At 49.4% G+C, this 24,076-nt stretch overlaps 3 protein-coding genes across 11 annotated transcripts; all 3 read left to right on the top strand.

Moving 5' to 3' along the window:
- The first annotated feature begins 647 nt into the window (after positions 1–647).
- On the top strand, positions 648–9,523 carry LOC127341251 (pentatricopeptide repeat-containing protein At5g66631). 9 transcript variants are annotated; one of them, XM_051367048.1, is made up of 9 exons: positions 648–777; positions 1,365–2,032; positions 2,122–3,176; positions 3,308–3,602; positions 3,730–4,329; positions 4,409–4,499; positions 4,625–4,679; positions 8,607–8,868; positions 8,996–9,523. In XM_051367048.1, exons 2-5 carry the CDS (start codon positions 1,370–1,372, stop codon positions 4,111–4,113), a joined length of 2,397 nt encoding a protein of 798 aa, XP_051223008.1. In that variant the 5' UTR covers positions 648–777; positions 1,365–1,369; the 3' UTR covers positions 4,114–4,329; positions 4,409–4,499; positions 4,625–4,679; positions 8,607–8,868; positions 8,996–9,523. The 9 variants fall into 9 exon arrangements, with proteins under 9 accessions (XP_051223008.1, XP_051223006.1, XP_051223005.1 ...); XM_051367046.1 differs by having other exon boundaries at positions 4,409–4,679; XM_051367045.1 differs by having other exon boundaries at positions 3,730–4,499.
- A 4,575-nt stretch (positions 9,524–14,098) lies between these two features.
- On the top strand, positions 14,099–14,789 carry LOC127338157 (uncharacterized). Its single transcript, XM_051364392.2, has 2 exons — positions 14,099–14,454; positions 14,575–14,789. Exons 1-2 carry the CDS (start codon positions 14,157–14,159, stop codon positions 14,601–14,603), a joined length of 327 nt encoding a protein of 108 aa, XP_051220352.1. The 5' UTR covers positions 14,099–14,156; the 3' UTR covers positions 14,604–14,789.
- Positions 14,790–16,467: 1,678 nt separating this feature from the next.
- On the top strand, positions 16,468–19,191 carry LOC127341252 (pentatricopeptide repeat-containing protein At5g66631-like). Its single transcript, XM_051367056.2, has one exon. It carries the CDS (start codon positions 16,563–16,565, stop codon positions 18,444–18,446), a length of 1,884 nt encoding a protein of 627 aa, XP_051223016.1. The 5' UTR covers positions 16,468–16,562; the 3' UTR covers positions 18,447–19,191.
- Positions 19,192–24,076: the final 4,885 nt, after the last annotated feature.

Genomic DNA, 24,076 nt, shown 5'->3' with positions numbered 1-24,076 from the left:
GAGGGGCCGGATAATCCGGCCTAAGTTGGGGCCGGATAATCCGCCCCCCACAAAAAATGCGGCCCTGGGAAAAATCCGGCCAAATGTCTGGCCCATGTCCAGAGCCTTACTGAGCCGCGTCGCCTCTGGTCCTTAGCCAATTTTTGGGGGCCGGATATTTTCAAAATATTCGGCTCGGATTATCCGGCCTTGGGGAAAATCCGGCCAAATTTCCGGCCAATAATCCGACCCCTGTCTAGGGTAGTACTGAGCCACATTTTCTCGAGTCCTTAGCCAAAAATTGGGGGCAAGATATTTTGCAACTATCCGACCCGGATTATCCGGCCTGGTGAAACTTTTCGAGCTTTCTTTTGACTCGTTTTATTTCACACAAGTCACTTATATTCATGTACCTATATACACCATGCACCACTTCATCGAACATTAGTGTATCACATATATTGACATCAAACACACAAAACATATTGTGAGAGATGTTCTTTCAGTTATGTATGTGGAAAGCTGTGTGCATCTTATCTATTCAGAGACCACGTGTATTGCTTAAACTTTTAAATAATAATGCCTCATTTGTCGAAAAGCTAAAACTCTTGGGCTTATGTGTCATTTCCTTGGTGTATGACGCTACACTGCCCAGCGTGAGATAGCAAGCGAAGCAAGAGACGCCAGACAGGAGCCCGTCTTCCTCCTCTACCCAGCGGTCCAGCAAAGGAAACAGCGGATTCCCCACCTCGCCGCCGCCGTCCACCGCGACGCCGCGGAATCCCTCTGCGCCCGGATGTAAGCTCCTCCCCTCCTTCTGTCCCTGTAGCCCCCCTCGCCCTCCCGTCTCACGCGAAGCGTCCGCGCGGGGGGATTTGGGGGGTGAGGCAGAGTCCGATTTGCGAGCTCTGCCTCTGTTGAATTGGCTGCTGTGCCGCGCCAGCGAGCGGCGAGAATAGCGCTGCTAGCTAGGCTGCTCGTCGCCTCACCCTGCTGATCACTCGTAGTACTAGCACTGCAGTGAGAGTGTTAAGTGGGGGAAGCTAGCTAGGGTTTCAGCGGTTCTTGGCAAAATGGTGCACGAATCCTTTTTTGGGGATTTCTCTAGTTAGCATGGGAACCCTCAGTGCTTTTGTTATCCAGCTTCTCCATGTTTGGGTGTGTCTATGTCTCAGTCAACTGAGATTTTCTTAAGTCTCAGTCACCTCAGAAAAGTGCAACTGCAGTTAAAAAAAATGTGCAACTCGGATCAGTTGCACTTTTCTAGTAGAAAAGTGCAATTGCAACTCAAGTGCATTTTTTGGGTGACTGAGACTTAAGAAATTCTCAGTTGACTGAGACATAGCAAAACCGTTCTTTGAATTGTGTGCATTCATGTTTGGCAGAGGCAATGGATAAATTCGTGCAAGTTTACAGTGGTGGGGAGCTGGTGAAAGGCCCGAAAGGGGTGGAGTTCGGGGACCTCTCTCAGGAGGGTATATGGTTCGAGGCAGCACCCACATACGGTGAGCTGATTGACGCCGTGTGCAAGAGGCTCGGGTTGGATCCGGCGACACACAGTGTCCGTGTGCAGGGCCGGACGAATGTCGGTGGGGGTGCGCATCGGCACTTCATCATGGTGCCTATCAATGATGATATGTCCTGGAGTAACTATGTCAAGGCGGTTTTCAATGGCACCGACTGGAATTGCTTGGAGGTTTATGTTCAGGCAGAGAAGCGTTCGTCTGCAGAGGCGGTTTCTTCAGAGGTTGAATTGATGGATAGCGAACCACCGGATGTGCAACGTCAAGATGCACCACCACCAGATCCAGCACAGGGTGCTTCTCTGTTTAATCCTTCGATGATGAACGCCTATGCACCAGCCGTGCATTCTCTGCGTGCTCGGCTACGAAAACCAAGAACGAACACCAGGACATATGCTGCCAAAGGTGGCGCAGAGGTTCAGTTTGGGCAATATCATGCTGGAGCTTTGGAGACAGTTGATACAACCATCTATCCTTTAATTGGGTTGTATGATGAGGATCACCGTGCTCGTGCTTTAGTGTCAGGCAAGGTAGATAAATTACAGATTATGTCATTTATATGCAGACAATTTTGGTATAATAATAAACACCTGATTTGTGTTTCCATGATTTGGCACAGAATCTGACCGAGCTCAACCCTCGTAACCGCGAGCCTCTCCGGTTTGACAAGCGGTACGAATGTTACCTTAGAGCAGCTGGGTTGATCGGGCTGGCAAACATTTCTAGGGCTGGACTGCCCTCCATTGATCGTGCACTTGTCTCTGCGCTAGTTGATCGGTGGAGACCTGAGACCCACACTTTTCACATGCCCTGTGGTGAGCTCACAATCACACTACAGGATGTTGCCATGATTCTTGGACTGCCTATCGCTGGCCGTGCTGTCACTTCAAACCAAACAGAGTCCCACAGTGAATTGTATCAACGTTACCTTGGGAAGATGCCTCCATCAGATAAGACCCGTCATGGGTTGAAGGTTGCATGGGTCAGAGCTGAGTTCAATAACTGCCCAGAAGACGCCGATGAGGAGACCGTAAAGCAGCATGCAAGGGCATACATACTTAGCCTGGTCGGTGGTCTGTTGTTTCCTGACGCCTCTGGTGATAGGTACAACGCATATCCCTTTCCGCTGATAGCTGATCTTGAGAATATTGGTTCATACAGCTGGGGTTCCGCTACTCTGGCATATCTCTACAGGGCAATGTGTGATGCTTGCAGGAGGCAGTCTGACCAAGGTAATCTGACTGGTTGCCTTTTGCTCCTTCAGCTTTGGTCATGGGAGCGTTTCCCAATCGGCAGGCCGGATATGGTAAAGCTAAAATACCCAAACGTGGAGGAGCTAGAGGATGAAAGGGATAGACCTGCAGTTGGTCTCAGATGGGTTGTGGGTGTGTGCACGTATCGATCAGCTCCAGCACGTTGCTATGAGCACTTCACAAATGAGTTTGACTTATTAACGGATGACCAGGTTGTATGGAGCCCATATAGGGAGGAGCGGGTGGAGAAACTACAGCTTGCACCTATATGTACCCAGGATTCTCATTTGTGGCTGACCCAAGCACCTCTAGTTTTTTTCTTTATGGTGGAGGTTTACACACCCGAGAGAGTGATGCGCCAATTCGGTCTTCATCAGGAGTGCCCACCACCATATCGGGACACAAGTATGGAGCTGCATTGGTACATTCAAATATATCTTTGCTAAATATTCACATCTTCCTTGTTGGCTGTGCATGACTGTGTTCTGTTCGAGGAAGTTATAGATCATGTACCAGTATCTGGCCATAAAAAAAATTCTGATAATTTTGCAGGTGTCGCCGTGGAAGGGTTCATAATGATTGGGCAGATAAGCACAAGTCTTTTGTGGATATGTGGGAAGTCAAGGAGCAGCACGTTATCAAGGAAGAACGACCATACAATCCTGCCAACTACATGGATTATTTGCGGTGGTACAGACGGTCGACACGTATCCGTCTCTGCACCCCAAGGATAAGTACTGGCAACCAGGCTGGGGCATCTGGGCCTAGTGCAATAGCTGACCCTGAAGATTCGTTGCGTGCTTCTCGGCTCCGGTATACCCCCAGGGCTCATTTGATCCACGCAGTGGTAAGATATTCTACTTGTGAAATGTGATTTTGTTCATGAGACACGTGCTATTATCAAGTGTAGGGATTTAGATTATTGTCTTCTTTATACACATGGATATGTCTGATGCATTGATGTTTCGTCCCAGACCGACAAACTCACTATCCTGGCGAAGGAGGCAACTTCTCAAAAGGGCTGTTCCAGAGGCGAATGTAATGCTTTCATTGAGCTAGTCACTAGAACATGTGTAGAGCTTGTTGGGGAACTTGGCGGATCATCACTTTGCGACATCGCTGCCACGGTTCCCTGTTCATTGACAGCAGCAACCGTTGCAGCTGAACCGGAGGTAGAGCACCAGAGGGATAATGAGGACGGCACAAATGATCCCATGTTGCCTGATCAGGAGACTGAGCCTGGCCCCGATTCGGAGATGCGGACTCGAAGCCAGGTTGGCCACACACAAGTGGACGGCACAGTCCATACAAATTCACCACCAGGCAAGAGGAAGAGAGGCAGACCAGGCCCAAGATGAAAACTGCTTTCGTATCACAGCCTCCTTTGATTCTATCGTGTTCCCTGCCATCTGTCTGCTGTAGTTGAGTCATCACATTAATGAAATTAGTCAAAATGACGCCTGTGTGTTTCTTGGTGTAAGAAGCTGTTGTCTGAAGGAAGGACATGATGGTTAGCGAGTTCAACAGTTCATAGCTCCACAAACTCTAACACTGGGTGGCTCCAGAAGCGGCAGGTTGCAAACAGTGATGGAGAAATTGTCTTAGATGGCGTATAAGTTCCCCACGGCTCACCATTAGGTAGCTGCATTGCAGGTCTACAACGACCACATGATTCCCCAGAAAAGGTGTCGTGTGATTGCTTCAATCAGGCTACAAAGATCGCCCGCAACCGGTACCATCCCAGGTCTGATGTCCCCCCACTTCTCTGTTGTTTTGTATCCGTGGCGTGTGCTCAGCCCTGCACCTTGAGGTGGTGTTTATGTTAGTCCAAGGAACCATAATGTTGTAGCACGGAATTGTGCATTGCAGTCGATGCATCTCCTTAGCCATGGCTGCAATTTGCAAATCATCTACTGATGCTCAGGTATCTTTCCCCCCTACTGGCTGGCTGCTCCTGCCTCCCCTTTGTGGTGCAATTATTGTATGGTGTGCTCTGTTACATTTGTTTATTCTTGCCTCCCCGTTTACATTTTCTTCTCCTCAAAGTAAAAGATGTGATAAAATTAACCCAAGTAATGGCGATGAACTGAACTGGCAATGTTTATGCTGAAATGATGCATCATGGTTTGAATAAGTATGTGCATAAATCAATGCATGATAAACGGAACCGAACGTAATAATCTAGAACAGCTTGAAATCAGAGAATTGAGATCAAATGCTATCAAGCTGTGATTTTGCTTTACTGACTAGTGAATAAATACACTCTGCAAGGTACATGCCTTACAGTCTAGCGGATGCCCTAAATATTTGGGGTTCTAAAATCATTTTATAGGTTCCACTTAATAGTTTCAGACAATTGAGCCTCTAAATCCTAGATGTCATCTTTTTCTTTATTTCAAAAATAAACTTGAAACGGTTTAAACTTTCTCAAACGTGCAGACAGCTACTTCTTCGTGCACATGGATAATACTAAAACTGCATAGGCATATTGTAGACAAATATGTTTCTCGACGCTGCATGAGACTTGATCTTGTGTTTGTGAACGATATCAGCCAAATGCAGCTCAATTGCATGTTTTTTTTTTCTTCAATGCACTTCTTTCGTCCTCCGTTCTTCATCCATCTTCTGAGTTGCCTCGTGTGCTAGTTTTAGCTTTTCTTCAGTCTTCTTCCTTTCTTCTTCGGATTTCTTCTTCTCATTGGTTGTGAAGATCGAATTTTATAATGTAAGCATTTTTTTCTCTTGGAAAATGTTTAAACTAGGCTGTCAAACCCACGATACCTCAAGCGAAATCAGCGGGCGATGGGGGGTAGGCACGACGGCGACGGGGGGAGATGTCCCTAGTTCGGCTCTGGCCGTGGCAGCGGGAGGCTCTAGGAGTTTCTCTTGGGCATCAGAGTCGAAGAAGACAAAGGCAAAGCTTGAAGGAGACAAAAGGCAAAGCTTGAATCGAAAAAAGAGAAGTCGATGACCAAGATTTAGAGGCCTATATAATTTGAGAAAATTTGTTGAAGGACATCATTATTTTCTAACGTTTGCCAAAACACACCGTCGTGTTTTTGCTAGGTAGCATTACAATTGTGTGACACATGTGCCAGAGCACACCACCTATCCAAAAAAGGAAAAATTGCACTTTTGGCTGAGATGACCATGCTATGACTAATTTTGAAGAAAGTGTCAAACATTTTTTTTGAACAGGTAGTGTGTTTTAGTATGTGTCACAAAATTATAATGGTACAATCAGACAATGTGTTTTAGCAAACGACATAAAATAATGGTTTATCCTGTAGCAAAAATTCCCCTAATAATTTTTCTTTGGAGGCCCAACAAAATACGGCTTATGCTAGATTTTAGCTTCCGGCCCAGTCCCTACTTTATACAGATCTGGCCCTTTACGGAGTCAGCTGCTCCTGGAGTTGTTGTAAAGCTCCATTTTTTTGAGCTGGGAAGGCCATCTGGTGTCCCTCGCCGCCGCCGGCCGCCGGCCGCCGTCTCCTCTCCCACGCCATGTCCTCTCCCGGCAGCCGCGTAGCCACCTATTTCCGCCGCGCGCGCCTCATCGACGAGCTGCGCCTCAGCCTCCGCTCCCCATCCTCCTCCCCGCCGCCGCCACCCGACGACCCGGTGGTCGCCTTCTACGCTATCCGCGCCGCGCCCACGGCGGCGTCGGCTCTCGCATTCTTCCGCGCCATCCCCACTCCGGCGCCGCTCCCGCTCTTCCAGGCTCTCGCCGCCCGCCTCGCCAACCCCGCGTCCCTCCCGGACCTCCACTCCCTCCTCGCCTCCTTCCCCCTGCCCCCTCCCCCGCTCCTGCGCCTCCGCCTCCTCGCCGCCGCCGGGGACCACCCGGCCGCCCTCGCCGCCTTCGCCTCCGTCCCGGCCGACCCGCACCGCCCCACCGACGCGCACAACCTCGTCATCCGCCTCCACGCCGGCGCCGGGAACCACGCCGCCGCCGTCGACGCGTTCGGCGCCATGGTCCGCGAGGGCGCGCTCCCCAACACGCGCACCTACACCATCCTCCTCCACCACCTCGCGGCCGCGGGATTCGTCGACCAGGCGCTCGAGGTGTTCCGGCTCCTGCCGTCGCTGCGCGTGCCACGTATCCCCCAGCAGTACAACGTGCTCGCCGAGGCGCTCGCGTCGGCCGGCAGGTTCGACCGGCTCCGGTGGCTGGTCCGCGAGATGGTGGCCGTCGATGGCATCATGCCCGGGCGGCAGATGCGGGCCGCCATCGCCGCCATGAGGAAAGCCGGCCACACGGAGGGCACGGAGGGTTTCTTCGAGGAGCTCTCGCCGAGCCGGTACGCCGTGTGCGACTCCGAGGGCGAGGGAGATAGCGAGGAGGAAGCGGAGGATGGTGATACGGATCAGTGCGGAGCTAATAAGGAGACGCAGCAGCTGAAGCCATGGCTGCACCCACGGGAGCTAGCGAGGGCGCTGGAAGGCTGGCACCCTGAGGACGTGGCGGAGCTGGAGGCGGCCGGGATTGTCTGGACGCCGCTGCTGGTGAGAAAGCTCCTGAGCAATTTCAGGAAGGCGACAACGGCGTGGAAGTTCTTCTGCTGGGTGGCATGCCGCCCAGGCAGCAGCTTTAGGCACGACCTCCACACCGTGGCGAGGATGATCGGCATCTTTGCCTGCGCCGGCAAAATTGAGCTGGCGGAGGGCCTGCTCGCCAAGGTGCGCACCGACGGTATCTTCCTCCCGTTCGTCACCGTGCGGCGAATCATCAACTTCTATGGGCACTCCAAGAAGGCCAACGCGGCGGTGCGGGTGTTCCGGGAAGCTGACTCCATCTGCGGCCCCGTGTCACGGCCCAACCTGGCGCTGCTCTGCTCATCGCTGCTGTGGGCGTTGCTGAAATGCCACCAGGGCCGCTACGCCACTGAACTTCTGGAGGAGATGGTGGCGATGCGGGGCGTGGTCCCGGACCTGCAGACCATCTCGGGTATGATGGAGCACGTGGCTGGCGCGGGCAGCCTGAAGGGCGTGCACAGGCTTCTCGGGCTGGTGCGGCAGTGTGAGCTGCGCCCCGACGGGCACATGTATGTCGTGTTGATCAGGGCCTACTGCAAGGGAGAGCACGTGGCGCTTGCGGTCAGGCTGTTCGACGAAATGCGTGGCGCAGGCATCGCCACGGACTCGCCCACCGTGGCGCTGCTGGTGAAGACCCTGTGGCGGGAGGGGAAGCTACGGGAGGCAGCGCTAGTCCTGGAGAGGTGCGATGAGATGGTCGCGGCATGCGGCGGCAGGGGCCTCCCAGTGGCGTGCCTGGGCCACACCACGAGGGCCGCTGATCTTAACAAGGTGTATGGCATCTACTCTGGCTGCTTCGGGCAACAGCCTGATGCAGAGAACTTGACGGCGAATCAAGCCATTGGTTGATGCTCCGCTCGACTTGACAATTCAGATATTAGTTGATCCAAGAGCACGGCAGTTTCTCCAGTACTTCACAAATGAGTTTGACTTATTAACCGATTCCCGGGTTGTATGGAGCATTGGAGCCCATAAAGGGAGAAGTGCCTGGAGAAAATACAGCTTGCACGTATGTATACCCAGGATTCTCATTTGTGGCTGACCCAAACACCTAGTTTTTCTTTTCTTTATGGTGGAGATTTGCACACGGAAGAGAGTGATGCGCCCAATTTGGTCTCCACCAGGAGTGCCCGCCACCAACACCAGTGGTAGCATTCGTAATGAGTGGTAGAACCTCATCGGTATGCTCAAAGATGTGCCTGCTAAATATTATTATCTCCTACACTGGCCATGCATGATTGTGTTCTACTATTCAAGGAATTTATGGATCGTGTATCAGTAGCTGGCCCTAAGGTTTCGTATGATTTTGAAGGTGTCGCCGTGGTAGCATTCATAATGATTGGGCAGATAAGCACTAGTGTTTTGTGGACTGTGGGAAGTCAAGGAGCAGAATGTTATCAAGGAAGAACGACCATACAATCATGCCAACTATATGGTCTAATTGCGGTGGTACAGACGGTCGAGACACATCTGTCTCTGTAGGCCGAGGATAAGTAATGGTCACAAGGATGAGGGCTTCTTTGCGTGCTTCTCAGCTCTGATATGCCCCCAGGGCTCATTTGATACACTCAGTGGTAAGATATTCTACTTGTAAGATGTGATTTTCTTCATGATGCACATGCTATTATTCAGTCCAGAGATTCGTATTATGTTCTTTTGCATAAACATGGATATCTCTGATGCATTGGTGTTTTGTCCCAGACCGACAAACTCACTATCCTGGCAAAGGAGGCAACTTCTCAAAAGGGCTGCTCCAGAGGCAAATGTATTGCTTTCATTGAGCGAGTCACTAGATCATGCGTCTAGCATGCATCTAGCTTGTTGGGGAACTTGGCGGATCATTACTTTGCGACATTGCTGCTTCAGTTCCATGTTCATCGACAACAGCAATAGTTGCAGCTAAGCCTGAGGTGGAGCACCAGAGGGATAAGTAGAATGGGATAAGTTATTCCATTGTTCCTGATCATGAGACGGGAAGGCGGACTTGAAGCCAGGTTGGCCACACTCAAGTAGACATCACAATCTGTTTGTGGTAACCACCAGGCAAGAGAAAGAGAGTCAGACTGGGTCCAAGATGAAAACTGGTCGGTTAGTTGTTTTGAATTGTGGTTTCGGTGCTCATGTTGGATATTCCCATGACACCTCCTTCGGTTTTATCGGCCTGCTGTCTGCCTGTGCTGTAATTGAGGTATTGCATAAATGATTCCTGGACTATTATTTTTCTGCTTACTGGTCTTACTTGCAAACTACAGATTATGTGTGTGTTTTGGCGTAAGAAGTTGGGGTCTGAAGCAAGGACATGATGATTAGCAGTTCAACAGTTCATGACTACAACAAGTTCAAAACCGGTGGCTCCAGAAGGGACATGTTGCAGAGAGCGGTGGAGAAATCGTCTCAGTTGACATATGAACTGCTTCCCTCGTCACACCGTTAGGGGTCTGGATAGGCATCACTTTATAAGCTGAGATGGATTTCTGTGTCCTGCTTGGCTGTTTTTCCTTCAATTCCTATTCGGGATTGCCCCTATTTAAAAGTGGCACCCCGTCTCTATTTTCCAACTCTAGATCGGTGGTTCGTTGCGCTACTTTCTACTCTCCTTGTGCGTTCTAGCCATTCCATACTAGACTATTTGGAGTGGAGAACCGGATTGGTGGCTACTTGCGTCTTCGGCAGATACAAAGGAGAAGTGACGGTTGGTGAAATAGCCCTCCAACTCGTAGCTCTTCTTGCTTAACGTGAAAACTCTCCTTTCCGATGAAAACAAGAAAGAAAGATGTCAACTACTAAATGTGCTGCTTTGTGAATTTGATACTAGGTAGTTCTCCCCCCCTCGGCAGGCAAGTAGCCTTTGCAACTTACATCTCTGCTACAGGAGGGTATGAACCCCCGGATACGAGTCCATGATTCCCCCAGAAAGGCTGACGTGTGACCTAGGTCTGATGTTCGGTACTTCACTGTAGTATGCTTCTTGATCCACGTATAGTCTTAGCCATGGCTGCAGTTTGCATATCATCTGCTGATCCTCAAGTATCTTTGTCCCCTTTTGGCTGGCTGTTCCTGCCTCTACATGGTATTACATGGTGTGTTCTCTTGTTAGGGTTTATTTGTCTCCCTTTTTCCTTTCCAATTTCATCTGACATTATTGATCCTACTATTGTTTAATGTTCTTCTTCCCAAAGTAAAAAAAAAATGTGATAAAATTGAATCCAGTAATGGTGGTGAACTGAGCTCGGGGAAGCCTATACAGAAATGATGCATCATGGATTGAATACTATGTGCTTAAAACAAAGCATGATAAACTAGACGGGACGTAACTAGCTGGAACAGATTGACATCACAAAATTGAGATCAAATGCTATCACACTGTGGTTTTTATGCAGTCTCTTGACAGGTTTGGACACGTAAACTGTGCCTCTAAATCCCAGATTTCAGCATTTTCTGTATTTCAGAAATAAACTCAGATAAGTTCAAATTTTCCAACGTGCAGATAACTACTACTTCGTGCATCTATGTAATCCTAAAATTATGATTGCAACCGTGACTAGGTAGAGAATACATATTGTAGACACATTTCTTTCTCGAGCGCATATATTTCAATCATCTTCAACTTAGTTACATCTAAATTGATCTTGTGTTCACGGATACTGCTCAACTTGACTATTTTCTGTAGCACCCCAAATCTTCTAATATATTTTTCTTTTACTTTTCGACAGAATATTTAAACTCAGCTTTCAAACCCCCAACACCGCACCCACATATCAATTCGTAGAGATTTCGCTAAAAAATCCCAATCGAGAAAACCCTACAAAATTGTATCGCATTGGATGAGGATGTGTCTTTCCCGATGGAGCCGAAGGGCTTGCTGCCCTTGTTGGCATCCCATGAAACCATGGTCAAACAAGATGAGGTGGCGAGCAGTGGAGGAAGGCGCGACCATGGGAGATATGGGTGTTCCTCCCGAGCATCAAAGTCGAGGGAGATGAAAGCGGGACGCCGAAATTGAAGTAGAAAAGTTGGTGGTCATGGCGGCTCAACACTAGTAGATAACATGGCTTATGTTTGGAGCTGCCCGGAGCTTTAACACCGGTTGAGCTACGAACTCAGACTAAAGGGTGCATTAGAACCGGTTCGTGGCACGATCCAGTGTAAAACGTTTTTTTTTGCTCCCCACGCACTCGACACCCCTCTGGATCGTTTTTTTTAGCTTTGTAAAATATAAAAACTGATAGAAAATTCAAAAAATAAAATATTTTGAGATTCCTGCATGTTACGCAACCTACTATTATGGGAAATTAACAAATTGGAATTTCGACTTTTTTTGCAAAAAAAAAATAGAAAACGTAAAATAGCTTTTCTTGTTGCATACGGCGTTGAAAAAAAAAATTTAATATATCAAAATGATCGTGAGAAAAAGTTACATCCGAATGGAAATAGCTTTTCTTGTTGCATACTAAATTTTTTAAATAATTACTAATTCCTTCCTGCATAAAGATTACTATTATAGCCAATTTTAGATTTTCAAATTTCCAGGTTTTTTCTTTTAATAGAAATTAAACTAAAAAATTATAGTTTATTTGTATATTTAAGATTATTATTACATCATTACTTTTGTTTATTAAAAGAATTAGTTCGAATTTAAACAATAAAAAGGTGTAATATCGTGACCAACATGTTAATAGGATTGATATGATACTACTATTAATAGCATGCACGCGAAGCACTTGGAAGCGGGATGGGAAGAAACTCGAAAGTTAAGCGTGTTAGTGTTGGAGTTGTGGGAGGATGGGTGACTGAGCGCGAAGTATGACCACGAGTAAGTAATTTGAGTAGAGATTAAGTGTAGTTAGAGACTAAACTTGTCAATCAAATAACTAAAATACTAGAAATTATGAAAAAATAGAAAAAAAAGAGGGAGTGGAAAATAATTAGAAAAAAATTGGATAAAAAATGGATAAAAAATGGCACCGGTAGCGGGTTCTGCTGTGGCAGCCTTTTCGAGCATTTTCCTGCAGCGGCAGACCGCCCGGGCGCTAAAGAACCTCCCGCCCGGGCGCTCGGCAGCCGCCACGAGGTACCCCTTTAGCACCGGTTCGCAACACATCCGATGCTAAAGGAGGGAGCCTTTAGTTCCGTTCGGGCCCTTACGAACCGGTGCTAATGCCCCATTTTCTACTAGTGCAAGCGGCAGCAGGGAGGCGAGGGAGGTTGTGGGAGGCACTGAGAGGGACGACGGGGCCTTCACGATCGGTTGCAGGGGTTGTAATACAACTATCAAAGGTGATGCACCGGATACCCCGTAGAAAATAATTCCTTTGTGATTTAGCATTTTCTCACCATATACACACCTCTTATAAATATATGTTATCTATTGATGGACCCTAGTTCCAAATTCTCTAGATCCATCACTGGCCATGACGGTGTGGCAGACGATGAGTGCTCAACGACAGCGGCAGCATAGGGAGAGACGTAAGAAATCCTAGCACATGCTCTGTAGGTGAAATGAGGGCGACCAACCTTTGTTGGCCCCCTATGGGTCGCTCGTAGCGCCGGCCAGGCCCTTAAAACGTGTCTTATTCTTATCCTGAACTTATGTAAAAGGTTTAGTTCATAATATCTATAGTACAAACTTAGTAATTACGAAAATATGAAACATGGATTTTTTTTCACATATAACAAATAAAAAATTGTTCGTCCATTACTAAAATTGTGTTTGTATTTTTAAAGTATGTTCACGGCTGTTACAAAACATTCATGTTATTCAAAATGGTTAAAAAAACAATTGTTTGCTGCAAGCAAAAGCAAATCACCTATACTAAAAAAAATGTTCATGTAGATTAGAAAAAGCATGCATTTGAAAAATCGTCCATCATTTTGAAAAAATATGATCACCTTATTTAAAATGGTTCACATGTTAAGAAATGTTAGTTTCTCTATAAAATACATATCCATGTATTTATCCACAAAAAACTAAGAATAAAATGAAAACTCTATTGTGTATGTGTTTGTCATTATAGAGGTTCGCTGCCTAGTGATGGTTCTACTTGCCAGGCAACCATCTTTGAAGTTTCTCCGAGTGACCTCCTTTCTTCCTTAGCTTTAAGATTCGTGTTTTTATTGCTTTGTCTCCACTTTCTCTCTTGTGCACTGGTTCTGTCTAGTGCCATGCAGTTCACAAAAAACTTGTTGAAACTTGATGAAACATAAAGCGCACAAATCTTAAAGCACTGGATCGGTGGCTAAAACATGCACACGACCCCTGATAGAATCGCAGCTCTCCATGTGTTCCTCCGTGTAATTCTGGTTCACTTTATCCCATCTTATAATTGGCTGCAAAGTCTTACTGGAAAAAAATTTGAGTACAACTCAGGTGGAGGGCTTTCTCTTTCTCTTCTAGATCTTACAGTGTTCTCAGATGTTGGTTCCGCGATTGTGTATCCTAAAGATACACCAACTTATGTGACCAGTGTCCATCTCCTTGCAGGATTCGGTGCTTTTTTTTTCTAAAGTATATCATGTAATGTTCTAGCCTATAGATGTGCAACTGATGTAGCATGACAGTGCTTAATTATGTTGTTTTCTGTGCATATCTTCAAGATGCGGTGCCATATCTTCAAGATTGTTTGATGTGGTGCCATAGCTTTAATTAAGATATACAACTAATGTATGTGTTCAATTTATGAAGATATACAACTAATGTATGGGTCCGATTTATAAAGATTTACAACTAATATAGTACGATCATGTCTGCAAATGAGGCTATAAAAACCCAACCATCCCAAACAAATTGTGCACCCATCCACACAATCGCAGAGGAACCAAAACAACTTCCCGAGAGAGAAGGCAGAGACAAAAACCAATAGCCATGGCTAAACTCATGTGCTTATGTTGCCTCCTCATGGCTATGGCAGTGGCCGTGTCGGCTGACGGCTGCGAGGGTGACCGGAAGGACATGATCCGGGAGTGCGGCAAGTACCAGCAATGGCCGGCGGAGCCGAAGATGGATCCGTCAGATGCTTGTTGCGCCGTGTGGCAGAAGGCGGACATCCCGTGCCTCTGCGCCGGTCTCACCGCGGAGAAACAGAAGCTATGGTGCATGGACAAGGTCGCGTATGTTGCCAATTTCTGCAAGAAGCCGTTCCCGCATGGCTACAAGTGCGGATGTAAGTGAAATATACATAGTACAGAGATGGGAATTGCATGCATTCAATTTTGATCTTTTTTATTATTCACCTATATGTGCTCTCCAACTTATGTCTGGTTCGATGAATTGGTATTTTCAGCCTACACATTTCCTCCTCTGGGGAAATAACGATGCAGTCGTAGGAGGAGAAGCGCCGACCGGGGTTTAGCTTCTTGTGCCTGCAATAATCTGAGCTTCCCTTCCATGCAATCCATGAAGTTGTGCGCACAATAGATTATGTTCAGCACTCTGTATGGAAATAATTGTGAAACTAATAAAACCTTTCCCTCAGACTGTCTGATTTTTGTTTGTTCATACATCATTTTCTGGTTCTACTTATAACCGGTGGTAGTGGTGGAAACCAAGGGGAATAGAAAACATTGGTGGACTAAACGCAACACCGTTTATATATGTGCCTCTTTGTTTTCGAAAAAGATGCAATAACTTGCATCACCATTTGTTTTGCATCATTCAAAATGCAATATCCTATGTAGCTCTCTGATCGGATCGATCCCCTACCTTCACAGTGTTGCCTCCGCACCACCCAACACCGCTGGCACACCTGCCGGCAGCCGACTCGGCCCCACGCTCTAATACCATGAAGAAATGGTCTGAAAATCTCACTGGTCGCCATAGTGAATAAGGGAAGCTTCGGGATTTCTCTGGCTGTCAAAGTGTAGCCACACACTTCTCTTCTTTCTGTATGTTGTACATACATATTAGTCCTCTGTAGGGTGCAGTTGGTAGAATGCATGAGGTCCAACCAGACCATGGGGACAAGAATCTAGGTTGACTGGATGCACTCCTGCCCTCGCGTTACTGTTGGGATAGTGCCCTAGAGGCAAATAATAAGAAATATTTATTTTTATATCTCATATTGTTATAATAGTTTCATGCCATGCTATAACTGTATTAAGCGGAAACATTGATATATGTGCGGTATTGTAAATAAATCAGTGTCCCTAGTAAGTACATATGTACATGACTAGATGCAAGCATCTTGACGACGGATGGAACCACTGGTTGATGCTCCACTTGAGAATTCAGATGTGAGTTAATCCAAGAGCACGGTAGTTTCAGTGTCACTACAGTGTAGCTGTAGAGGAAGCATGACATCGATGATGACCCTTAATTTTGCGGTGAAATAAATATTTGTTATCTATTAATGGACCCTAGTTCCAAAATTCTCTATCTCCATCACTTGCCATGACGGTGTGGCAGACAATGAGTGCTCAACGGACGGCGGCGGCGTAGGAAGAGAGGTAAGAAATCCTAGCACATGCTCTGTAGGTGAAATGAGGGCGACCAACCTTTGTTGGCCCCCTATGGGTTGCTCGTAGCGCCGGTCCGGCCCTTAAAACGTGTCTTATTCTATCCTGAACTTAGATAAAAGGTTTATTTAATAATATCTATAGTACAAACTTAGTAATTACAAATATTTATTTCAGAAACATGGAAATTTTTTCACATATAACAAATTAATTTTTTTCGTCCAGTACAAAAATTGTGTGTGTATTTTTAAAGTATGTTCACGGCTGTTACAAAACATTCATGTTATTCAAAATGGTTAAAGAAACAATTGTTTGCTGCAAGCAAAAGCAAATCACCTATACTAAAAAAGTTGTTCATGTAGATTAGAAAAAGCATGCATTGGTCCAACATTTCGAAAACTATGATCACCTTATTTAAAATGGTTCACATGTTAAAAAATGTTAGTTTCTCTATAAAATACATATCCATGCATTTATCCACAAAAAAGTAAGAATAAAATGAAAACAATAAAAAATAATGTGAAGATGTAAAGATAAAATTAAAAAATAGAAGAAAAGCAAAAAAGGAAATAAAAAATAAAAATCGAAAAAAGTAACCAACACAAGGAATAAAAAAATGGGGAACATAAAAGCAAAAACAAAAATAAAGAGAAAATGAATGGAAGGAAAAAAATACGTACCTGGGCTGGCCCATGCTAGAGGGCACACGGACAATTCGGTATTTCTGCGCTTGTAAAAAAAAAATTGAGCTGAGAAGGCAAGCCCCAGTCTCCCTCGCCGCCGCCGCCGCCGCCGCCGCCGTCTCCTTTCCCATGCGATGCCCTCGCCCGGCGGTCGCGTGGCCACCTACCTCCACCGCGCGCGCCTCATCGACTCGTTGCGCCTCCGCCTGCGCTCCCCTTCCTCCTCCTTCTCCCCGCCGCCGCCGCCCGACGACCCCGTGGTCGCGCTCCACGGCATCCGTGCCGCGCCCACGCCGGCGTCGGCGCTCTCCTTCTTCCGCACCCTCCCCTCGCCGGCGCCGCTCCCGCTCTTCCAGGCTCTCGCCTCCCGCCTCGCCAACCCCGCGTCCCTCCCCGACCTCCACTCCCTCCTCGCCTCCTTCCCCCTGCCCCCTCCCCCGCTCACGCGCCTCCGCCTGCTCGCCGCCGCGGGGGATCACCCCGCCGCCCTCGCCGCCTTCGCCTCTGTCCCGGCCGCCCCGCACCGCCCTGCGGAGGCGCACAACCTCGTCATCCACCTCCACGCTGCCGCCGGGGACGACACCGCCGCCGTCGACGCGTTCGGCGCCATGGTCCGCGAGGGCGCGCTCCCCAACGGACGCACCTACACCGTCGTCGTGGACCACCTCGCCCGCGCGGGGTTCGTCGACCAGGCGCTCGAGGTGTTCCGGCTCCTGCCGTCGCTGCGCGCGCCGCGCACCACCCGGCAGTACAACGTGCTCGCCGAGGCGCTCGCGTCGGCCGGCAGGTTCGACCAGCTCCGGTGGCTGGTCCGCGAGATTGCCGCCGTCGACGGCATCTTGCCCGGACAGCAGACGCGGGCGGCCATCGCGGCCATGAGGGAGGCGGGCCACGTGGAGGGCACGGAGGACTTCGTGGAGGAGCTCTCGCCGGACGCGAGGATCCCCTTCGCCGTTGGCGACGCTGAGGGTGAGGGAGACAGCGATGAGGAGGAGGAGGAGGATGGTGAGAAGAAGATGAGCAGAGCTAAGGAGACGGCGCTCAAGCCATGGCTGGACCCGCGCGAGCTGGCGAGGGCGCTAGACGGCTGGGACCCCGAGGAGGTGGCCGAGCTGGAGGCCACTGGGATCGTCTGGACGCCGCGGCTGGTGTGCAAGCTCCTGCGCGCGTTCAGGAAGCCGGCGACGGCGTGGGAGTTCTTCTGCTGGGTGGCGTGCCGCCCCGGCGGCGAGTTCGCGCACAACCGCCACACCGTGGCGAGGATGGTCACCATCCTGGCCCGCGCCGGCCGCGTCGAGCTCGTGGAGCGCCTGCTCGCCAAGGTGCGCGCCGACGGCATCATCCTCCCGTTCGCCACCGTGCGGCTAACCATCGACTTCTACGGGCTATCCAAGAAGGCCGACGCGGCGGTGCGGGTGTTCCGGGAGGCTGACTCTATCTGTGGCCCTGTGTCGCGGCCCAACCTGGCGCTGCTCTGCTCGTCACTGCTGAGGACGATGGCGAAGTGCGGTCGCGGGCGCGACGCCATGGAACTCCTGGATGAGATGATGACGCGGGGCGTGCTCCCGGACCTGCAAATGTTCTCGGGGCTGATGGAGCACCTGGCCGGAGCCGGCGACATGAAGGGCGTGCACAGGCTGTTCGGGATGGTGCGGCAGTGCGAGCTGCGGCCCGACGGGTACATGTATGCTGTGCTGATCAGGGCCTACTGCAAGCAGGACCGCGCGGCGCTCGCGCTGAGGCTGTTCGACGAAATGCGCAGCGCCGGGATCGTGCCGGACTCGCCCACCATGGAGCTGCTGGTGAAGAGCCTGTGGCGGGAGGGCAAGCTCCGGGAGGTGGCGCTGGTTGAGGAGAGGTGCGAGGAGATGGTGGCAGCCGGCGGCGTCCCAGGGGCAGCGCCGGGCCACGTGTGGACAGCCAGCGCTGCGGACCTGAACAAGGTGTATGAGATCTACTCCGGCTGCTTCAGGCAGCCTGATGCAGAGCAAGTGACGGCTGATGGAGCCATGGTTTGATGCTGCTTCACTTGGGAAGTCAGTGTGATTGCAGCACAGCTGAAGAGGAAGCATGTCAGCCCTGCATCGAGGGATTAGTTCTGCGGTGAAGTAGAATTGCCATGGGAAGACACCAATTCTAATTTCTGCATAAGTGTCGCAGCAGGATGTCTGGTGTAGCATCCTTGTGCTCTGGTCTCTGTGATAGGTCAGAGAAACCAAAAAAATCATGACATTAGTGAAAATGTGCTGCGAAATGCAGATCTCCGAATCGAACGACCAGCGTGGAGCAGCAGTATAAGAATCCTCTAACAAATATTTGGAAATTGGCTGAATTGTAGAGGCCATGAGACCAGAGTCACCTTGTGCTCAAGTTATATTTTGCGTTTAACCAGTGCCGCCTCAAACTTGGAAGTTAATCTGGAAATCAAGAGCGCATGGGTGAACTGGTGCTGGAACTAAGGCAGCCTGATGCAAACATCTTGATGCCGGATGGAGCCATTGGATGATGCTCCACTTGAGAATTCAGATGTCAGTTGATCTAAGAGCACGGCAGTTTCAGTGTCAGTGTCAGTGCAGTTGTAGGAAGCATGGCTGCGACGATGACCATTAGTTCTGTGGTGAAATAAATCGCCACGGGAGACCAATGCTAGCTTCTGCACAAATGTTGCAGGATTTATCTTTTTTGTCAACCTAAAAGGTCTCTTTCTGACTCTTTTTGGCCAAATATTGTCTTTTCGTTTTAACTTGAGCTGTGTGTAGTATACAGGCAATGATCTTTTAGAGCATCTCCACTCGTGCCCCCGACGAGGCCCCCGAGCGACGTTTTTTCCATCCGGACGGCGAAATTCGGCCCAGTCGCGCCCCCGGTTTCTCGTTTTCGTCCGGATTTGGCCCTTCATCCATCCGGCGAGCCCACGCCATCCCCGGCCCCCCGGGGCGCGCTCGGGGACTCCGGACGAAAGATTTTGGCGCGAAACGTCGTGTGGACCCGCGTAGTCGGCGACTGGAAAACCAAATCCTGTCGATTTTCCCTCCAATTTGCTTGCATATCCCCATTCTCTCCCGCCGAAATTCCCCAATCTCCTCGTCTTCCAGCTCCAGTTCCCGGCGGCGTCTTCTCGTCCACCACCACTCTCCTCCTCGTCCTCTCGTCCACCAAAATGCCGCCGAAGGCGCCGGCGAGGAAGATGCGGGCGAAGAAGACGAAGCCGCCGGGCATGTCGAACGCCGAGTGGGCGGCGGACGAGAAACGGCGCGAGGTGGAAACAAGCGGCAGGGCGGAGAGGGTGAAAAAAGCCGCCGCCAAGAGGGCGGCGGCGGCGGCCCAGGACGAACAAGCGAGGATGATCAGCATGGCCATGGGCGGCGGCAGCATGTTCCCCGGCCAATGGCCGACGCAAGGTACAACCAGTTCCCCGTTGTCCTTCTCCCCTTCGCTGTACTCGCCGTCGCCGACTGCCGTGTTCCAAGAGGGCGCCTACGTCCAACCGTCCAGGTCCACGCCGTCGCCGCCCGAGCTTGACGTCGGCGGCGGCGGCCAGTTCGAGGACACCTCGCCGGCCATGCGACGAGGGCCGCTCGCGTTCGGTGCGATGGCGGCGCCGAACGAAGAGGAGATCCACGGGATGATCACCTCCGGCTCCGCCGCCGCCGCTGCGAGCCCGGGGTTTTTCATGGCCGCCGCCGCTGCGTGCCCGGGGTTCTTCACGCAAGAGGAGCAGAGGGCGACGGCCGCTGTGGCGGCGCGCAACGAGCATCGGGAGGATGTTGCCGACGGAAGCCAAGCCGTCGAAGAAGAAGAAGACGAGGAAGAAGAAGAGCCAACACAAGCCGCCGCCAACCTGTCGAAGGGGAAGAAGAAGAGGAAGAAGGACTCGCCGCCTGCCGAACCGCGTATCAAATGGACGCCGAAGGAAGAGGAGTGCCTCGCCGAAGCTTGGAAGACCGTGTCCATGAACGGCATAATCGGGGCCAATCAGTCGTTCGACACATATTGGCTTCGAGTGAAGCAGGCGTACTGTAAGGGTATTTTACCCTTATCCATTATTTTGGTATCTATGACACCGTGCTAGAGTATTTGGACTAATACATGCCTACAAGATGACTTTCAGGTATTAGCCAAAGAGGTATGATGGTGTTGCAATGGAACAAAAGGCAACGGGAGACCCCCCCAATTCGACGAAAAATCAGCTAGTTTTTCTGAGCCAGGCCGGTCACAGATCCGGTTGGACCGGCCCTGGCACCGGGCAGCCCGGTCGCCAACCGGACCCTGAACCGGTGCCATCCGGCGACATCCAAGAAAGAAACGAAGCCATCCGCGCGCGTCCGGCCACTGGCCGGTTGATCGGCCGCTTCGGCCCACGGCCGGCTCGACCGGCGCTCGATCGAAGCGGTTGGCCAAGAACCGGTTCTCGCGCTGTGACATCCGGGCCACATCCAAGAAGCCCGAAGCTCGCCTCGGTCAAGTCCTGGTCCCTGCTCCGGTTGGAAACCGGCCGGCTCGTCAGGTCTTGGCTCGACCGGCCGTGGACCGGCCTGTCCGGCGCAAAATCCGGTTGACCGGGTTTCTCGAAGAATCTGCTGATGTGGCAAGTGACCAACGGCCGTATTTAGAAGAACACTATAAATAGGTCTTCTCCTACCTCTGAACAGTTAGGCACTACACTACAAGCTGTTCTTGAGCTCTCTCTCTCTCATACTCCATTGCTAGAAACACCAAAAGCCTCAGATCTCCCTCCTCCTCCACCCAAACTCAAATCTCTCCGGGGAATCATTAGAGGAGGACCCGATCTACCGTTCTACCAAGCCAAATCTCATTCCCCCTTGTATTCATTGAGAAGCTTGCTTCCTAGGGTTCCTTGGAAACCCTAGGTAGGCAAGAGGAGTCCCAAGCATCCGGCCGTGGATTTGCTCCGGCAAGATTGTGAAGGTTTGGAGGCTACCTCAAAGTCTACCACAAGTGAGTGAGCTATTCCTTCGTGGGATAGGCTCAGGAGAATAGGGTGAGCCTTCGTGGCGCGGGTAATCCTTCGTGGGACCTCCACTCCTCCAAACGTGACGTACCTTGTTGCAAAGCAAGGGAACACGGGAATACATCCTCGTCTCCGCGTGCTATCGGTTATCTCTAACCGAACTCCTTACTTGTGATTTAACTGCCTGTGAGAGCCTTCGTGCTCGAGTTAGTTGTATCCTCATATAGGTTGCTTCACCTAGTTTGCATTAGGCTCATCTTTATATTCCGCAAAGCCTAATATTGCAAAGAAAGAATTAAAATTTGTAGAAACCTATTCACCCCCCCCCTCTAGGTTTACCATCTCTATACTTTCAATTGGTATCAGAGCCTGGACTCTTATTAAGGGCTTCACCGCCTTAAGAGTGAGATGGACAAACTCTTCGAGGGTCTAGATGAAGACTCTAACCTTTCGGTTAAAGAGATGAAATCTAGATTCTTGGCATATGAGGCCGAGAAGAAGAAAAAGGAGGATGAGCTACAAAACCAAATGGCAGAAATGACTGCCATGCTTAAGAACCTAACTGCGGGTGGAACTTCTAGTGGGGCTTCGGTCTCTAAGGAGTCCTACCATGATGTTAACTATAACTATCCTAGAAACACTTCACCCATGCCTCATATAAACCATAGTGGGACCGTTCCCCATTACGATGGAACTCACTTTCCACATTGGAAATCTGCTATGGAATCTCATATTCGCAGTGCAGGTGTGGAGCTATGGGAGCTCATTGTTCATGGATATCAGGAGCCACAAGATCCCACTCGGTTGACATCCACCGAGTTCTACAACCGTCAACTCAATGCATCCGCACGTGACAAGATTAGAAGTGGCATCAACCGCAAGCTTCTTGATCAAGTCGATGACATTGTCTCCGCTAAAGAGTTGTGGGATCGGATCGTAGTACTACAAGAGGGAACCGATTTGATCCAATCAGCTCTCTATGAGACCGCAAAGCAAGAGGCCTACCAATTCATGATTCGGGATGGAGAATCCATATTTGATGCCTATGCTAGGCTTGGTGCTCTGAAAGTAAGGGTCAAGGGACTTGGTGTTGAGAAGTACAATGACGGATTTGAGATGAACGAAGCCTTCATAAAATCCAAGGTCATTGCTATGATTGCCGTCAAACAAGAAGACACCAACCTTGGACTCAACTTGCAAATCATGACCAAGAGTGCCGATCTCAACTCCGATGATCTAGTCTCCTATGTGGCCGCCAATGAAAGCATGGCCAAAGCCGGGAAGAGGCTCAAGGCAATGAACCGTGTTGATGAAGCCTCACACAACCATGAAGCGTCACACAACCTTGCTCTCAAAGCTAGAGCCGACCATGAAAGCAAAGAAGACTATGAGATTGAAGAAGATGAAGAGATGACTTTTCAACTAGTGACATTGCTACCGACTTTGCTTTCTTTGCCAAGAAGTACAAGGCAAAGTTCCCAATGCTCCTCAATGACAAGAAGAAGAAGAGAACTTGCTACAATTGTGATGAAGATAACCACTTTGCAAATGAGTGCCCTTATGAGAAAAGGGTAGACAAGCCAAAGTTCATCAAAGGGGTCAAACCAAGATTGAAGCCGAACCCAATCAACGATCGGTACAAGAAGAACAAGGGAAGAGCTTTTGTTGGGGCCGAGTACTTGTCCGATGAAGAAGAGGAAGATGAGGAGAAGGAGGCCGGAGTGGCCGGTTTAGCATACTCTAAGCCCGGGTCACTCTTCACATATGACTACTCCAAAGATTACTCCACGGAGAATGATGTTGGCTCTTCCTTCATGGCAAGAACAACTCAAGATGATGACTCCGATGACTCTCCCTCCTCTCCAATCATTGGCTCTTGTCTTATGGCAAGGGAAACCAAGGTAATGGAACCTCCACCTTCCCTATCTAGTGTTCTTGATGATGAAAACGAAGATCAAGAAGAATTAACTATGCTTAAGGAACTCTATGATGTTAGATGCACCCTTCGTGGTGAAGCTCTTGTCAAGTTTGATTTCTTGATGGACTCACTCAAAGAAAAGGATGAGTCCATTGAGGAATTAGAATATCAATTGAATGAGAAGGAACGGAGATTCAATCTCCTAAGACAAGAGCTAAAAACCGAAAGGTGCATATCTCAAGGCCTTAAGCAACAAATTGAAACTTATGAACTTGATAAAGTTAAGGACCTAGAAACTATTGATAGGGCTCAATTATTGACCCAAGAGCTCAATGCTTCAAAGGAGGAACTTGAAGTTGCTCATGCTTCTCTCACTAGGGATCTTGACCACCTTGAAAGAGCTAACAAGCTTGTCAAGGATGAGCTCAAGAAACTTGGAGAGAATCATGATCTACTTCAAGAATCCTACAAAAAGGCTCTTGGATCAATGAAGGATCCCATTGATGTTGAAAAGCTTGCTTGTTCCTCCATTTCCTTTACTAGTGAGCATGCTAAACTTGTTGAGGAACATGTTCGTTTACAAGAGGAACTTTCTTTGCATGTTGAGACCAATGCATATCTTGAGTCCTTGGTGACCAAATATGGTCTTGACTATCATCCTAATGAATCTTCTTGTGAGCAAGCATCTATTCTTGAGGAAAATGTTAGGCTAACAAAGGAACTTGCAAAGTTCACCACCGCCAAGAACAAGATGGGAT

The sequence above is a fragment of the Lolium perenne genome, chromosome 3 (assembly GCF_019359855.2).
Source record: "Lolium perenne isolate Kyuss_39 chromosome 3, Kyuss_2.0, whole genome shotgun sequence".
In the NCBI taxonomy this organism is placed as follows: domain Eukaryota; kingdom Viridiplantae; phylum Streptophyta; class Magnoliopsida; order Poales; family Poaceae; genus Lolium; species Lolium perenne.
Note: the sequence above shows the minus strand (reverse complement) of the source record. Positions and strands in the feature narration are given on the sequence as shown.

Excerpts from the sequence above, each read along its gene's own strand:
- LOC127338157 (XM_051364392.2), top strand. The coding sequence starts at position 14,157 with ATGGCTAAACTCATGTGCTTATGTTGCCTCCTCATGGCTATGGCAGTG. Across the intron at positions 14,455-14,574 it reads GCATGGCTACAAGTGCGGAT|CCTACACATTTCCTCCTCTG; the intron begins GTAAGTGAAATA and ends TGGTATTTTCAG.
- LOC127341252 (XM_051367056.2), top strand. The coding sequence starts at position 16,563 with ATGCCCTCGCCCGGCGGTCGCGTGGCCACCTACCTCCACCGCGCGCGC.
- LOC127341251 (XM_051367048.1), top strand. The coding sequence starts at position 1,370 with ATGGATAAATTCGTGCAAGTTTACAGTGGTGGGGAGCTGGTGAAAGGC. Across the intron at positions 2,033-2,121 it reads GTGCTTTAGTGTCAGGCAAG|AATCTGACCGAGCTCAACCC; the intron begins GTAGATAAATTA and ends GATTTGGCACAG. Across the intron at positions 3,603-3,729 it reads CTCATTTGATCCACGCAGTG|ACCGACAAACTCACTATCCT; the intron begins GTAAGATATTCT and ends GTTTCGTCCCAG.